At 22.1% G+C, this 17969-nt stretch overlaps 3 protein-coding genes across 3 annotated transcripts; 2 read left to right on the top strand and 1 right to left on the bottom strand.

Annotated features, from left to right (window-relative positions):
- Positions 1-224: 224 nt before the first annotated feature.
- LOC127290148 (3-oxoacyl-[acyl-carrier-protein] synthase, mitochondrial) lies at positions 225-4020 on the top strand. Its single transcript, XM_051318545.1, has 3 exons — positions 225-508; positions 2477-2857; positions 3069-4020. Exons 1-3 carry the CDS (start codon positions 313-315, stop codon positions 3809-3811), a joined length of 1320 nt encoding a protein of 439 aa, XP_051174502.1. The 5' UTR covers positions 225-312; the 3' UTR covers positions 3812-4020.
- Positions 4021-5620: 1600 nt separating this feature from the next.
- Positions 5621-13456, bottom strand: LOC127290145 (gametogenetin-binding protein 2-like). Its single transcript, XM_051318542.1, has 10 exons — positions 13050-13456; positions 12427-12617; positions 9849-9992; positions 9183-9395; positions 8680-8883; positions 8084-8252; positions 7708-7872; positions 7490-7570; positions 6522-7340; positions 5621-5841 (listed from the first exon to the last, which is right to left on the bottom strand). The coding sequence occupies exons 1-10, from the start codon at positions 13137-13139 to the stop codon at positions 5671-5673; spliced, it is 2247 nt and encodes a 748-aa protein (XP_051174499.1). The 5' UTR covers positions 13140-13456; the 3' UTR covers positions 5621-5670.
- A 123-nt stretch (positions 13457-13579) lies between these two features.
- On the top strand, positions 13580-17778 carry LOC127290146 (neuferricin). Its single transcript, XM_051318543.1, has 5 exons — positions 13580-13803; positions 15833-16418; positions 16481-16621; positions 16765-16951; positions 17101-17778. Exons 2-5 carry the CDS (start codon positions 16091-16093, stop codon positions 17285-17287), a joined length of 843 nt encoding a protein of 280 aa, XP_051174500.1. The 5' UTR covers positions 13580-13803; positions 15833-16090; the 3' UTR covers positions 17288-17778.
- Positions 17779-17969: the final 191 nt, after the last annotated feature.

Below are 17969 nucleotides of genomic sequence, written 5' to 3'. Positions count from 1 at the left end.
ATTAAAAGATTATTTTCTCTTCCTTCTTTTTTATGTAAATTCTTTATCTCATCTTTATAATGCGATTAAAGTGCTTGCGGCAATTATGTTATATTTATACCAGTTTTTTTTTTTCTTAAAGTAAAATAAAATTTGTTTTTTTTTTTTTAAATAAATTTTGTCTAATGAAAATCGGAAAAATATTTTTTTTTTCCAATTATGCACATAATGGAAATTTTCTATAATTTTTTTTTTTCTCACCGAATAAACCTAACATAACCTTAAAAAAAAAAAAAAATTCGAAAATAGTTTTCTATATAAAAGTATAGGAATATGGGTAAATTTTTGGAATTCACTCGAAAATTATCAAATACAGTGAGATCACGTAGACGAGTTGTTATCACTGGAATTGGTATTGTCTCACCTTTAGGATGTGGCGTTGAAACCGCTTGGAAATCATTACTTGCCGGTAAATCCGGTGTTGTAAAACTCGAGGGGGCGGAATATGAGAAACTTCCATGCAAAATTGGTTAGATATTTCATAGTTACATTGTTAATGAATTTTCAATTGTTTTTATTTTCTTCTACTCTTTTTTTTTTTTTTTTTTTTTTTTAAATAATTTAATTATATCCCAACAAAAAATATCTTTGATGCAAAAAGTTACGCCAAGTAAAAATTGAAAAAAAAAAAAAAAATTCTGAAATTTTGCCGCAAGCAAAAATAGGTTATAAACTGACTTTCTAAATTTAATAACGAATTTGATAATTATTCGGGGGGAAAAAAATCTCGTAAAATTAAATTAAATCTAATTTTTTTAAAATTTTCTTTTTCGTAAAAATCAACATAACCTCAAATCGAGGAATTGTTTCTCGCTGTGCAAGTTTGAATCAAATTTAAATAATAAGTTCGGTAACTATAAATATTTTTAGTGGATTTTAAATCTCAAATTTAAATATTTTACAACAATTTACAATAATTTATTATTTAATGCTAATACTCCATATTTAACTTATAAAAATTTTTCACGGCGTCGAATATTAAATTATCGAATTTCTATTTGGCAAAATATTGTATAAAAGTGGATTTTATATTATTGTAAAATTTTCAATTTACATTTAACTAAATTTTAATTTAAAAAAAAAAAAAAAAAAAAAAAAAAACTAAAATTTAATTTAAAAGAATTTCTATATTTATCAGAACTTTTATAAAACACTTTTTTTCTAATACTTTTTTTAAAAATTTTAAATTAATATAATTTCAATTTAACGAAATTTATGTCTACTCAGGTAGTCAATTGTACACTCTTCCTGTAATACTTGTGTAATACCGTGTAATAATGCGTTTTTACGGTGCTGTAATAACGCAAAAAAAAACTCTGTAATAACGTGTAATATCTCTGTAATAACGTGTAATACTCTGTAATAACGTGTAAAACTCTGTAATAACATGTAATACTCTGTAATAACATGTAATACTCTGTAATAACATGTAATACTCTGTAATACTGTGTAATACTCTGTAATACTGTGTAATACTCTGTAATAACGTGTAATACTCGGTAATAACGTGTAATACTTAGTAAATAAGGGTAATATGCAGTGTAATGCCTGTAGTCAAGTGTACACATTTTTAACTAGTAAATTCTCCCTCGAATTTTACTAAATAAAAATTTGTTAATTTAAGATTTGACGCCGTAAAAATTCTCTCTTAAACCCATTAACGCCCATACTTAGACACATGGAAATATTTGCAATATCAAATTTGAAAACAGTACTGCGGTCCAAATAATGACTTATGACGTTAAAAATTGTTATAAACAAATGGAAAAAAATTTGATGAATTTTAAAAATCTAATAACGTCATTCGATTCTATGGAAAAAATTACTAAAGGAATAATTTTTTCAAAATTTTCACTCTTATTTGTTATAAATAATTTATAACCAAAAAATGCACATGTAATACTCTGTAATAACATGTAATACTCCGTAATAACGTGTAATACTCTGTAATAACGAGTAATACTCTGTAATAACGTGTAATACTCTGTAATAACGTGTAATACTTAGTAATAAGGGTAATATGCAGTGTAATACCGGTAGTCAAGTGTACACGTTTTTAACTAATAAATTCCTCCTCGAATTTTTTGTTTATAAATTATTTTTAACAAATAGAGTGAAAATTTTAAAAAAGTCATAAATTTTCCTTTAGTAATTTTTCCCGTAGAATTGAATGGCGTTGTTAGAATTTTAAAATTCATTAATTTTTTGCATTTCTTTATAACAATTTGTTTAAACAAATTATTTTTTTTAAACAATTTTTTTAACGTCAAAAATCATTGTTTGGACCGCAGTCCTGTTCAAAGATATTACACTAAATGCACAGAATTTTTTAAGTCACAACTTTAAATTATTGCCGATAAAAAATTAAATTTTTTTTGTAAAATATGAATTTTTAATATAAACGGATAGTGATAAGAGTTATCACTTTTTTTTCCAGGAGCCATTGTTCCAAAAGGAAATAAATTCGGTGAATTAAATTTAGAGGGGATATTTTCAAAAAGTGAACTTCGTACAATGTGCCCGGCAACGGCATACGCTTTAGTTGCCGCTGATGAGGCATTAAACGATGCAAATTGGCATCCAATAAATGAAAATGATAAACGTGACACTGGAGTTGCCGTTGGCGTGGGAATGATTGATCTTGTTGATGTTTGTACAATGTATGAGACATTTAAAAAAAGTTACAGCAAAGTTAGTCCATATTTTGTACCAAGAATATTGCCAAATATGGCAGCGGGACAAATAAGTATAAAATATGGATTTCGTGGGCCAAATCATTGTGTATCAACGGCATGTGCCACTGGTGCTCATTCTATTGGTAAATAAATAGAAAAATTTATTTATTTCGCTGGGATTTTAAACCAAAAAAATAATAATAATGATTTTTATTTTGAAACAGGAAAAAAATACATTAATCCGATATGATCTAGTGCCAAGAATACCTATTTTGTAAAATTAATCCAAAATTAATAATATTTCGAGAAATTTGCAAAATATTATGAAAAAACTAATTGTCTCTTTATTTTCAGGTGATGCATTTCGATTTGTACGTGGTGGCGAGACAAATGTAATGCTATGCGGTGGTGCAGAATCATGTATTTCACCATTGGCAATTGCAGCATTTTGCCGTCTTCGTGCATTAAGTACATCGCGTAATGAATTTCCCCATGAAGCATCAAGACCATTTGACAAAAGTCGTGATGGTTTTGTAATGGGTGAGGGTTCATCAATTCTTGTTATTGAAGAATTAAATCATGCTTTGGAGAGAAATGCAAAAATTTATGGTGAAATACTTGGTTATGGTTTGTCTGGTGATGCGGCACATTTAACAGCGCCAAGTGAAGATGGTAGTGGTGCATTTTTAGCAATGGATAGAGCACTTAAAGACGCTGATTGTGATATAACAAATATTACATTTGTCAATGCACACGCAACATCAACGCCAATTGGCGATACAATTGAATTGCGTGCAATTGAAACACTTTTTGGTGAGCATACACGTAATATTTTTGTTTCAAGTACAAAAGGTGCACATGGACATTTATTGGGTGCTGCGGGTAATTTAGAAGCGGCATTCACAATATTGGCGATTAAAAATGGCATTTTACCGCCGACAATTAATTTACATGATTTAGATGTTGTGAGTCAATTGAATTTTGTGCCAAATGCACCGAAAGAATGGCAATCCACGGAAAGAAGAATTGCATTGAAAAATGCCTTTGGTTTTGGTGGTACGAATGCTTGTCTCTGTTTGGCAGAATATCGTGAATGATAAATTGTTCTTTTTTTTTGAAGCGCGGGAAAAAGAGATTTTAAGGTTAAGACGCTCAGTCGATATAATCGTTGTTATCGACATACTTAACATCAAAATCTCTATTGTGGACCAAAAATCATTTTTCGACTAATGTTGATTATTGTTATTGAATAATAAATTATATTAAATATACATTTATGACAATAAAGTCAATTTTTATTTTTCAAGTTGTTGGCAAAATTTTTATTTTTACCTTAACTTAATCTTCCCCAGTTTTTTTTGCAGGTTCACTGATGACATTGAAAGATTTTAAGCCTAAAATGAAAACAATCGGCAGAGGCAAATCAAAATCCCTTCAAAATTATTGAGGGGAAGAATAAAATATTTATTGGTGAAATTCTGAGCTTTATAATTTAGTATTTCAAACAAAATCCCCCTCAAAATTATTGAGGGGAAGAATAAAATATTCATTGGTGAAATTCTGAGCTTTATAATTTAGTATTTCAATCAAAATCCCCCTTAAAATTATTAAGGGGAAAAATAAAATATTCATTGGTGAAATTCTGAGCTAATTTAGTATTTCAATGCAGAGGGTTTCAAAGTACGTATTTCCACCTTGAAAATAAAAAAAAAAAGTATTTAATTTGCTTTAACCATTCGAAAGTTATATAGCAATTTTTTACCAAAATATTATAGGTTATGTTTATGATAGTTTTGCCTTAATTATATCAAAAAATTGTAGGTTACGTTTGTAATAGTTTTACATTGATTAAAAAATCAATCTTCATCTAAAATATTGATTAAAAAACTAATCCTTTTTTTATATTATCTTTAAATCAAAGTAAAACGGTCATAAACATAACCTACAATTTTTTTTTGCTTCTCAAATCGTTTTCTTTTAATAAATTTTTAAAAACTAACAAATATGGGAAAGGGAAATTAAAGAAAAAAACTTATTCCTTCTTTGTTCTTTTTACTATGTATATAATATATAATATTTATATATTTATATGTATATATAAAACATACGTACGACATAAGGGAAAGACAAGTATAAATGTAATTTTTTTTTTCGCAAAAATACGTAAAAAAAAATTTCAAAAATCGACGGATTTAAAAAAAAATTTAAGAATAATAAAAAATAAAACTCACAGGGCAAAAGTAACACAAAAAATGTACATTCGGGACAGTAAAAAACCGTTTCACAATTAATGATTGGAAAAAAAATGATCTCATCAGGTAGAAATAATTCCCTAATGAAAAATATTAATAATTATATATCAATAATAATTATAATAATAAAGTAAATAATAGATGTAGAAAAAAAAATTCCGTCATCGAATAATAAGAAAAAGAAAATCTTTTTTTTTTATTAAAAACATTCATTTGTACGCATAAAAAATTTTTGTCTTAATTTTTTAAAAAAGTTTTTGTTCAATAAAAAAGTGAAAAAATCTAAAAAAAGAGAAAAAAAAATACTAAGAAAATTGAAAGAATCAATTCAAGAAACGAAAAGATACTTTACACTGGAATGCAACATTTATTATTTTTTTTGTAATATTTTTGTTTCTTTTTTTCATTCAATAAAATGACTATTAAATATTATTTTATTACAACGATGATATTCTTTTTTTTATGCGTGATTAATAATCGTGCAATTTATTTTCTTTTTTTTGCTCGAAAAGTAAATTGAAAAAAAAATTACAAAATGTGGATTAAAATCAAAAATACTAAATTGATAACTAAAAAAAAATCCCAAAGGAAAAAAGTCAATTTTATCGATTAAAAAAAAAGTTAGCTGCTTTGCATTACTTTTTTTTTTCTTCGTTTATAAAACCGGAATAATAATTATAATAATAATAAAAAAAAACATTGAATCAATGAGGAATGAAAGGTTTACGATGATTGCACAGCATTTCAAAACTATTTTTCAATTTCTCACGAAGCTCTTGTCTTTTTTCAAGAATTTGCGAGATTTTCGATTGGAATTCCATCACATCCTCCATTGGGATATAACTCTCGGTTCCTTCATCCTCGGAATTTGAGTCCTTTGTACGAAAAAAATAGAGAAAGAAAGGAAAAAAGGAATTAATTTTCAATTGCGTTATCAAAAAAAAAAAAAAAATTTTTTTTTCTTTAAATTTAATATAGAAAAGAAGAGAAACATTTAGATTTTCTCATTTGTAGAAGAAAAAAAAAGAATTTGTTCTTTGCGCAAGCGCAGAAGTGCTGCGCTTACTTTAGGCATGCGGAGAAAAGTTGTGCGTAGTTTAGGCATGCGCAGTAGTGTTGTGTGTACTTTAGACATGCGCACTAGTTTTGTGCTAACTTTAGGCATGCGCAGAAAAGTTGTGTGTACTTTAGACATGCGCAGAAGTACTTCTAAGTACTTTAATCATGCGCAGAAGCTTTGTGCATAATTTAGACATGCGCAGTAGAGTTGTGTGTACTTTAGACATGCGCAGAAGGGATTTCTGCACTTTAGACATGCGCAGAAGCTTTTTATGGACTTTAAACATGCGCAGTAGTATTTTTTGTGTACTTTAGACATTCGCAAAAGCACTGATGACATTTTAATCATGTGAAAAAGCAATATATTAAATTTAAACATGCAAAAAAGACACATTACCCCCAGAAAAAGAGACACCATCACCCCCAAAAAATGTGAAAAAAGAGAAAAATAGTAAAAAAAAAAAAAAAAAAAAATAATAAAGGAAAAATTTCTCACCTCCAACATTTGCATCAGTGTCGGTCCCTCGCATCGTGTAATGCGCAATGGATTTGTATTAACATTGTTGACGGTTGTTCTTTCAGTGAGACGATTGCCACAATTTTCATCATGATTGCAAAGTCCATCGCTGCATGCAACATCGGAACCCTCCGGTGTACATGAAAATGAACCACTGCTCACATAATGCTCCGATGAATATCCACGATCACGTGAGGAATGTTCACTTGACGAACGACAATTTCGATCAGTCATTTTTGCAATAATATGCTCCTTCATTTCAGTCCACATATTATTTGGTCGATCTAACCATACATTTGTTAAATCATCAACGGAATTTTCTTGTAAATTCCATTGATTTACCTCAACTTCTACTACTTCTTCTTCTTCCTCCTCCTCATCTTCTTCTTCTTCTTCTTCCTCTTCGGCCTCTTCTTCTTCTTCTTCAACTACTATTTTTTCCTCTTGTATTTGTAATTTTTTGTTGTCTTTATCATCGCTAATTGTATTTAATTTTATATCTTTCGTATCATTTTTCACTGAAGATTCATTTGATACTTTTTTTCTTAATTCTGATTTTTCTTTTTTCAATTTTACCGTTTCTTTTTTCTTTGACGAATCTTTTTTATTATTTGAAACATTGTTATTGTTGTTGTTATTGTTACTACTACTACTACTACTATTATTATTATTATTTGCTAGGGATTTTTTTGTATTTGGAACTTGTGTTGTCGTCTTTTCGGTGCTGCTTGATTTTTTTATACAATCGGGACATTTACAAGTTGGTGGTCCTTTATTTTTTGGATCCAATACTTGTAACTGGAAAAAATTTTTATTTTCAACAATTCAGAATTTTTTTTTTTTTTTTATATTTCGTATTATACAATTTTAATTTCTGACTTAAAAAAAAAAACAAAAAAATAAAATAGAAATATATCTAAAAAACAAAAATATTTGTAAATTTTTACCTTGTTTCTATCGATACTCTGTGTAACGGGTTTTAATTCTGAGCAAGTGCAAGTTTTTTTACTTGAGCGTTCATTTGAGCACTGAAAGTAAAAGTTTCCATTTTTTTATTTATTTTTTTTTTACTTATTTATTTTTATTTTTGTAGTTTTTTTTTTTTTTTTTTGTATTTTTTTCTATCCATATTAAATAGTGATAAAAAAAACAGAGAAAAACTTACTTCGCATGTATTTTCTTTTTCCTCCGCTTCAAATCGACGTTCCTTCTTCTTTTTTCGTTTCAGCCTTAATTTTTCCTGTCTTTGTTGCTTTGCAATTTCTTTTCTCGTTAATTCCTCATAGAGAAGTTCAAGTTTCGTTACTCCTTGTTTTTCCTCAACAGCCATCTGAGAGGGTGATAATTTATTTGGTGATATTTAAATTATTAAAATAATACAAACATTTCAGTTTTTTTTTTTTTGTAAATTAATTTTTCAGTAATTAATTTTATTTTTCATTAAATTTTCAGTAGTTAATTTTATTTTTCATTAATTTTTGCAAGTAATTAATTTTATTTTCAAATTAATTAATGAATATAAAATAGAAGAAAAATCTTACCTCGAAATTTCTGGAGATTGCTTCAACGGCAACGGCAGCGAGAACTTTACAAATAGTCTCAGCTTCCTTGAGGCGACGATGTATTCTATGTAATCGTTCAGCTACGCAAATTCCTAAACACGTAACAACTTCCTCTTGAGCTATTTCCAAAGTTTTCGCATGACGTTCCCTAAAAAAAAAAAAGAAGAAAAACACAAAAAAGAAATTAATAAACAATTAATATTTTGTAAGAAAAAAAGAAATACTTTGGAAAAATAATTATTTTAGAAAAAAATACTTTGGAAAAACAATTATTTTGGAAAAGAAAAATACTTTGGGAAAATAATTATTTTGGAAAAACAGAATATTTAGAAAAAAATACTTTGGAAAAACAGAATGTTTTGGATAAAAAATACTTTGGAAAAACAATTATTTTGGAAAAGAAAAATACTTTGGAAAAATAGAATATTTAGAAAAAAAAATACTTTGGAAAAACAGAATATTTGGGGAAAAAAATACTTTGAAAACACAATTATTTTGGAAAAAAAAAAATACTTTGGAAAAACAAAATATTTTGGAAAAAGAAGGAATATTTTGGAAAAAATTAATTTTCTCACCTTCCTATAATTTCTGGCTGAGCTCGGCCAATGATTGTGTGAATATATTCAGTATTTATTGGCAAGTGAACGTGACTTTCTGCAGTACAACGTTTTATTCCCGCGTATAAAGTGGGAACGAATCCTTTTTCTTTAGAAGGATCCGCGTCCGTCATCAATAGGGACGAGGCTAATAAAACTTTTGTACGACATTCCGAACAAAATCTGCAGAAAAAACAAATTAATGCCAACGAAATTATTAACAAATTAGAGAAAAAGAAAAAAAAAAATTAAAAAACAAAAAAATTAAATTCAGTTTAATAAAACTAAAAAATAAAAGAAGAAATGGAAATGAAAAAAGAAAAAAAAATATTTCTTTTAGAAGAAAAAGAAAAGAAAAAATAATTTTAAAAATCATTGGATAAGAAAATTAAAAAGAGAAAAAATAAAATTCTTTTTTTTTGAGAAGAATATTTAAAAAAAAAAAAAAAAAAAGAAGAAGAAAATTTGAACAATTTTGAAACCTGTGTTTCCTGAGGTATATTTCGAGAGTTGCATCCAAACATTCGCTTTCAATTAATGTTATTTCCTGACGACACGGCTGTTTCATGCATTCCCAAACTTCTCGCCATGCACTTGGAGGTGGCCTCATTCTTTGCACTTCAAGGGAATGTAATGCGCATCTATGCGATTTTTTACTTCTCACTTGTTTCTCAACAATTGAACTTAAACGAGCGCTTAAAAATAGAAAATAAAAAAATAAAACAAACTTAGATTAATCAATTTTCTGCTTTTCTATTTTAATTTTATTCAAAAAATTTAATTCAATGAAAATTTAATTTGAAAATTCGTTATTTAATAAAAAAAAAAAATCGATTTTATTCAAAATTGAATTGAATAAAAAATTCATTTATTTAAAATTTAATTTAAAATTTAATTCAATAAAAATTCCATTTAAAAGTTTAATAGAATAAAAATTCTATTTTAAAGTGAATTTAATAAATATTCAATTTAAAATTTAATTAATTTCTAATTAACTAAAAAACATTAAGATAATAATATGATAAGAATATACAAAAAAAAAAAATTTATAAATAATTTTTTTTTTCATAAAAATTGAACTGTTTATCCAAAAAAAAAAATTATTTATTTATTTACACTTTATAATAAAAATTAAAAATATCTTTTACCTGTGTTTGTGTAAAACTGTGCAAAGCATTTGGGGCGATTCAAGGACTTCTTCCTTCAATGTAAATATATATTCTGTCGTGAACATTAATGGATCCAAAACAGGATGTCCCGCTTCCAATAGATCGAAAAATAATTTTTCCGCACTGAAAATAGAAAAAACAAAAAAAAAAAAAGAAATAAATTTTTTCCTTTCTTTTTTTTTCATACAATTTTACATTTAAAAATTTTTCAATTTCTCTTCATTGAGATTTCTTAAATATATTTAATTGTATGAGAATAAAATAAATATTAATTCAATTTATTTAAAAAAAAAATCCCTTAAGAACTCCAAAAAAAATTTTGAATTAAAAAAAAGAAAATATTATAAAACAATTGAAATATAAAAATTTATAAACAAAATAATTTAACAATAAAAAGTAAAAATTAAGAAAAAAGATTAAAATAATCCTTTTCTTTCATTTAAAAAAAAGGAAGAATAAAACAAAAAATTTTTAATCAATTTCTAGAAAAAATACAATAAATTTTTATACAAAAAATAAGAAAAAAACAAAAAAAAAATATTATTAATTGGAGGAAAAAATAAAAAGAGAATAAAATTATGCGTAATTAATTGAAATAAATTTATTTATAAATTTAATTAATAAATATTTAAATTATTACATATATATAAATATTAATTAAATAAATATTTATTTCTAAATTTTCATATTAATTTTTGACAATTAAAATTATTTATTAATTTCAATTGTTATTTACAATAATTGAATTTAATTATTACTTTTAGTTATCAATTTTTAATAATTGTTATTTATTTCAATAAATAATGTTTTTTTTATTAATTTCAATTATTAATTTTTTTTAATTATAAATTTTTAATTATTAACTTTGTAATTATTTATTAATTTCAATTTTCAACTTTAATAATTGAAATTATTTTAAAATTTCAATTATTTATTCAATTATTATTATTTTAATTAAATTTAATTATCATTATTATTATTATTATTATTATTATTATTATTATTATTATTATTATTATTATTATTATTATTTTTATTTATTATTTGTTATTTTGTGTTAATATCAATTAATTGAAATAATTGAAAGTAATTATTAAAATCAATAAAAAATACCAATTTAAAAATTAATTGGTAATTAAATTTCAATTGTCGAAAATAATTATATAAATATTTTATAGTTTACATTATAATTATAAATATATTAATAAAAGAAAAACAATTAATTTTTATTAATTATTAATTAAAATAAAAAATAATTATTGTAAAATATAAATAAGTAAATAAATAAATTGAAAAAAAGGAAATAAAAATAAATTAACAATAATTACGTTGGCTTATATCTAATAATTAATAAACAAAAAAGAAAAACAGAAAAAAAAACAAAGAAAAACAAAAGGAACAAAATAAAAATGTAGAAAAAAAATATAATCAATTTAAGAAAAAAAAGTCAGTGAGGGGAAAGAAAAATCCTTAAAAATGTAAAAATTAAATTAAATAAAAAAAAAACAAAAAAAAAACAAAATATTATTAATAGGAGGAAAAAATAAAAAGAGAATAAAATTATGGGTAATTAATTGAAATAAATTTATTTTTAAATTTAATTAATAAATATTTAAATTATTAAATAAATTAATAAATTATTAAATAAATTAATAAATATTAATTAAATAATTATTTATTTCTAAATTTTCATATTAATTTTTGACAATTAAAATTATTTTTTAATTTCAATTGTTATTTACAATAATTGAATTTAATTATTACTTTTAGTTATCAATTTTTAATAATTGTTATTTATTACAATAAATAATGTTATTTTTGTTAATTTCAATTATTAATTTGTATTTATTTATTAATTTAAATTTTCAACTTTAATAATTGAAAAATTATTTTAAAATTTCAATTATTTATTCAATTATTATTATTTTAATTTAAATTTATGTACAAATTTTAATTATGATTATTAATATTATTATTTTTATTTATTTTTTGTTATTTATTTTATTTATTTTATTATTTTATTTTATTATTTTATTATTTTTGTTTATTATTCAATTAATTGAAATAATTGAAATTAATTATTAATTTTAATTATTAATTTTAATTATTAAAATCAATAAAAAATACTAATTTAAAAATTAATTGATAATTAAATTTCAATTATAGTTCAATTATAGTTTATAATTTTTATTTATTTCAATTATAATTTATATTATAATTATAAATATATTAATGGAGGAGAAAAACAACAATTAATTTTTATTAATTATTAATTAAAATAAAAAATTTTATAAAATATAAATAAGTAAATAAATAAATTGAAAAAAAAGAAATAAAAATAAATTAACAATAATTACGTTGACTTATATCTAATAATTAATAAACAAAAAAGAAAAACAGAAAAAAAAACAAAGAAAAACAAAAGGAACAAAATAAAAATGTAGAAAAAAAATCAATTTAAAAAAAAAAATTCAGGGATGGGAAAGAAAAATCCTTAAAAATGTAAAAATTAAATATTAAAAAAAAAAAATAATAATAATAAAAAAAAAATAAATACCTTCTTCTACATCCAACGCAAGGAATTGTTTGTCCTAAAATTGACAAGAAATCCTTACACGTCACCTCTAATGATCCTTTTAATTCTTCTTTTGTTAGGGTTTTTAATTTTCTAGAAAAATCCTCTAATTCCTTGCCACGTACAAGAGGACTATCGCAAATTGCTCCCAAACCATTAACATCCATAATTAGCTGTAAAAAATAAATCACCCAAAAAAAAAAAAATAAGAAAATTTATTTCATTTTTTTTTTTTTTTGCCGCAAAAAAAAGGCGTCATCGAAATTATTATTTCTTTTTTTAAATTTACATATAGAAAAAAAATTACATTTTCCCAAATTTTCTCAACTATTATATAGAGAAATAGAAAAAAACAAAAACAAAATATTCGCTAACAAATAAAAAAACAATTTTTCAATTTCGATTTTCCTTTTTTTTTTTGTTTTTGAGGTTAGGTTTTACAAAACGATTCGTACACATTTTTTGATTACGTAATTAAAGGAAAATTAAAAGAATTTATTTAATTAAAATTTTAATAATAAAAGAAAATAGAAAAAAAGAAAAGATTTGACATCCTTGTTGAAAAATAGGAAAAAAAATTAATTAATATATATATATATATTTACCGTTAAATTTTCATCGATAACTAATGGCATTTGTCGTCGTTTTAACTCAGCCGGACTATCACCATGCCAAATATCCACTAATTTTGCCATTTCACCATATAAATATGAAAACACAAACACTTATTTATTCTTTTTCTTTTTTATTCACTGTATTTTTTTATATTCTCCTTTTTTTTCTAAACCGCGCACAAATTCACGTGAAGTTTATACACACACACACACTTTTAAACATTAAAAATTATAAGAGATCACAATATAGATTCTATTTCTTTTTTTTTTGTTTAAATGTGAAACAAAAGAAAAAACACTATGTATTTTAGCTACTTTTTCAACTGTTATTTTTTTTTTCGGGAAAAACTAGAAAAACATAAAAGTCACACGTCTGCCATTTGCAAGGAGTTTGAGTTCTTTTCCGTTCTTTCACTTCCGCCCCGATGGAAATTGTCTCTCCCCCTACCCCTCTTCATCTATGATGATGTTGCCCCACCCCTATTAAATTTTTTATCAATCAAGAATCAAACGTTTTTTTTTTTTTTTTTTCACTATTTATTTTCTTTTCTAAAGTGTTTAAAATTTAACTCGCGAAAGAAAAATTGAATTCTTCTTTTTCTTTATTGTATTAAAATTATTAACGGCACGTGGCAATTTATAAAATTTTTGCATATGTGTGTTTGTGTTTATAGCGGTCTAACATATCAACAGAAGAGAGATAATAGAGAAGTGGTTTTTATGCACGTGGTTCCGAGTTTTAAATGTAGCGTAATGTATATATATATATATATATATATACTTTTTTGCATGTATTTCTTTTTTTATTTATATATTTTTAGGTTAGAATCGTATTTTTTTCGCCTTTTTAACAATAATCGTAATTTTATGAAAAGTATTGTTGTGTAAATTTATTTTTGTTTTTTAATATTTTTTAATTTTTGCCGCTGACTTGACAGTTTTTGACGTTTAACATAACCTCAAAAAAAAAAAAAAAAAAAAATTTCGTTTTTATTTTCTATTTGCTTTTATTATGCAAATTTTATACGTTTTTTGATTTTATTTATTTTTTTATTAATATTACATTAATAATTATTTTTCTCAAAATTAATTTTTTTTATTGTTTTATAATAAATATGTATTTTTTTAAAACGTAATTTATAACCTATTTCGGAAAATATTATTTATTAATTGTATTTATTTATTAATTATTATTAATTTAGGCAAAATTATTATCGTTTCATTTATTATTATCTATTATTATTATTATTATTAGGTATTATTATTATTATTATTATTATTATCGTTTCATTTATTATTAGCAATTCTTATTATTATTATTATTATTAATTAATTAATTAAAATTATATTATTTTATTTATTTATTCAAAATTTTTTAAATTTAATTCATTATTTCAACAATTTTGCAAATAAAATTAAAAATTAATAAATTATTTACTTATTAATTAATTTATTATTATTATTATTATTATTATTATTATTAATTAATTAATTAAAATATTATTAAACATTTATTTATTCTATTTATTTATTCAAAAATTTTTTAAATTTAATTCATTCTACAATTTTGCAAATAAAATTAGAAATTAATAAATTATTTTTTTATTAATTAATTGATTTATTTATTACTAATTACTAATTACTAATTAATTGAATAATTAATTAATTAAAATATTATTAAACATTTTTTTATTCTATTTATTTAATCAAAATTTTTTCAATTTAATTAATTCTAAAATTTTGCAAATAAAATTATAAATTAATATATAATTATTTACTTATTAATTAATTTATTATTATTATTAATTTATTAATTAATTAAAATATTATTAAGCATTTTATTTATTTTATTTATTTATTCAAACTTTTTTTTAATTTAATTCGCATTAATTCTACAATTTTGCAAAAAAAAAATTATAAATTAAAAAATTATTTTCTTATTAATTAATTTATTTATTTATTAGTATTATTAATTGAATAATTGAATAATTAATTAATTAAAATATTATTAAGCATTTATTTATTCTATTTATTTACTCAAAATTTTTTTAATTTAATTCATTCTACAATTTTGCAAATAAAATTAGAAATTAATAAATAATTATTTACTTATTAATTAATTTGTTATTATTAATTATTTATTTATTAATTAAAATATTATTAAGCATTTATTTATTGTATTTATGTATTCAAAAATTTTTTTAAATTTAATTCATTAATTCTACAAATTAGGAAATAAAATTAGAAATTAATAAATTATTTTCTTATTCATTAATTAATTTATTTATTAGTATTATTCATTAAATAAGTAATTAATTAAAATATTATTAAACATTTATTTATTCTTTTTATTTACTCAAAATTTTTTAAATTTAATTCATTCTACAATTTTGCAAATAAAATTAAAAATTAATAAATAATTATTTACTTATTAGTTAATTTATTATTATTATTATTATTATTAATTTATTTGTTAATTAAATTATTATTAAGCATTTATTTATTCAAAATTTTTTAAATTTAATTTATTAATTCTACAAATTTGCAAATAAAATTAAAAATTAATAAATTATTTAATTAACAAATAAATTTATTATTATTTTTATTATTATTTCAACACTTATGAAATTGATTAATTTAGTAAGTTAAAAATTAAATATTAATAATAATTACAATTTTTTAAAATTATTTCGCCCTTCTGTAAACAAAAAACTTTTAAAAATATTTTTGTAAAAAATGCATGTTAAAATAGAAAACATAATTTTTTTTTTCAGGAATGTGATGAATCGCTCGCAAAAATAGAAAGAAGCATGTTTTTTTTTTTTTTTTTTTGTAAATATATTTTTATTTCGAATTAAATTTTTCTATTAAGTTTTTTTTCTGCATGAATAATATAAAAAAAAAAAATTGTATTTAAAAAAAGTTATAATATATAAATAAATTAAAATATTTATAAATAAAAATAAAAAAATAAATAAAGTAGAAAATTTATATATATATATTTTTTTTAAATAACAATAAAGTCCAAAAAAATGTTTACACGATTTTTATGGTTGTTACCAATTTTTTTTGGTATTTATATTATAACAACAAATAATTATTTATTAGAATCAATTGAAAATTATTTAACAAAGTGCATTGATGATTTTTTTAATGCAATTAATGATAATAATAATGACGAGGAACAAATTATTATAAATAATAATAATAATGATGAAGAGAGAATTTGGACTCGTTTGGAATTAGAAAAATATACAAATTTAGAAAATGGATTGTACCTTGCAATATTGGGTAAAGTTTTTGATGTTACAAAAGGAGTTAAACATTATGGACCCGGAGAAACTTATCATTCATTTACTGGTAATTTTTCAAATAAAAAAATTAAAAAATAAATAAATAAACTAAAAAATCTTTTTTTTTAGGACGCGATGGTTCTTTGGCTTTTATAACCGGTGATTTTACCGAAACTGGAATGAAAGACGATATCACGAGTTTAACGCCTCAACAAATAAAAGCCCTTAATTCGTGGGTTGATTTTTACACAAAATCATATTCTTACAAGGGTAAAAATAAGGAATTTTTATTTTTCCAAATTATTTCAATAATTATTCTTTTATTTGGAATTTAATTTAAAAATAATTTTTATTTTTATTTTAGTAAAGAAAATAATAGAATTTAATAATTTTTTCTGTTTTGAATTTTTAAGGAAAATTAGTGGGAAATTTTTATAATTCCGATGGAAGTCCAGCGGCGGGATTTCATTATCTTGTGGCAAAATTAAAACAAGCTGAAGAAAATGAATCGGCGGAAGCTGAGAAAAATCGTATTTTTCCCCCTTGTAATGTCGAATGGACACCGGAAACTGGATCTCGTGTTTGGTGCACAACTTCAAGGTGAAAAAAAAATTTATTTTTTCCCACCAATTTTCGTTTTAGTAAACATAAAAAAAAAAATTTATTTTTTTCTTCTTTTTATATTTAATTTTAAATTATTTAATTATAATAAAAATATCAAAAAAAAAAAAAAAATTCTCTTTTTTCAGTGGAGGAATTCATCGCGAATGGAGCGGAGTGCCGAGAATGTATTTTGAAAATCCATCATCAAAACAACACCGCTGTGCCTGCGTGAATCTTGAAAGTCGTGAATTTAAGGAGAATATGGCAAATTTTCGAAAATTCGAAAAATGCCCACCTAATTCTACATCCTGTCAAATAATTCTCGATAATTGATAATTTCGCCCCCCCCCCCCAAAAAAAAGCAGAAAAAAATGCCGTCCATTTAAAAGAAAAAATATTTTTATAATACATAATATTAATTTAATTATTCCATTTACTTATCAATAAATATGTTAAAATTTCTTTATAAAAAAAATGGAATAAAAAGATTCAAAAATTCCTTTTTTTTTAAAAAAGGAATTACAACGAAAATAAGAAAAATAATAAAAATAATCTATTTTATTTTACAAAAAAAAAGAAAATTTTGTATTTTAAAAATATAAATATAAAAAGAAGTCATAATATTCTAAAGAAAAAATTTTGTAGTTGTGTCCAATTGGCGTAAAAATGTCTTTTCAAAACTGCAAAACCAGCTTTTTAATAATAAAAAAAAATTTTTTAAAAAAAGAAAAAAAAATTTCCGTATCCAAAATAAAAAAAGTTAAAAAAAAAAATAAACTCTAAAATTCTGTTTAAAAAAAATTCCCGAATTGAAAATAATTAAAAAAAAATGTTAAAATTCTGTAAAAAAAATTCCCGAATTGAAAATAAAAATTAAAAAGAAAATGTATTAAAAGCAAAAAAAAAAAAAGGTAGAAATAGTAAAAAAGCGATTTTTTATCTTAGAAAAAAATTACTAAACAGTTTTATTTTACATATTGCTAGACGTAAATTTCACTCACTCTATTTTTCTCTT

Source organism: Leptopilina boulardi, unplaced genomic scaffold (assembly GCF_019393585.1).
Source record: "Leptopilina boulardi isolate dan_hultmark-lab unplaced genomic scaffold, ZJU_Lbou_2.1 LbouV2_55, whole genome shotgun sequence".
NCBI lineage: Eukaryota > Metazoa > Arthropoda > Insecta > Hymenoptera > Figitidae > Leptopilina > Leptopilina boulardi.
The sequence above is the reverse complement of the archived record's forward strand: the minus strand, read 5'-3'. Positions and strand labels throughout refer to the sequence as shown.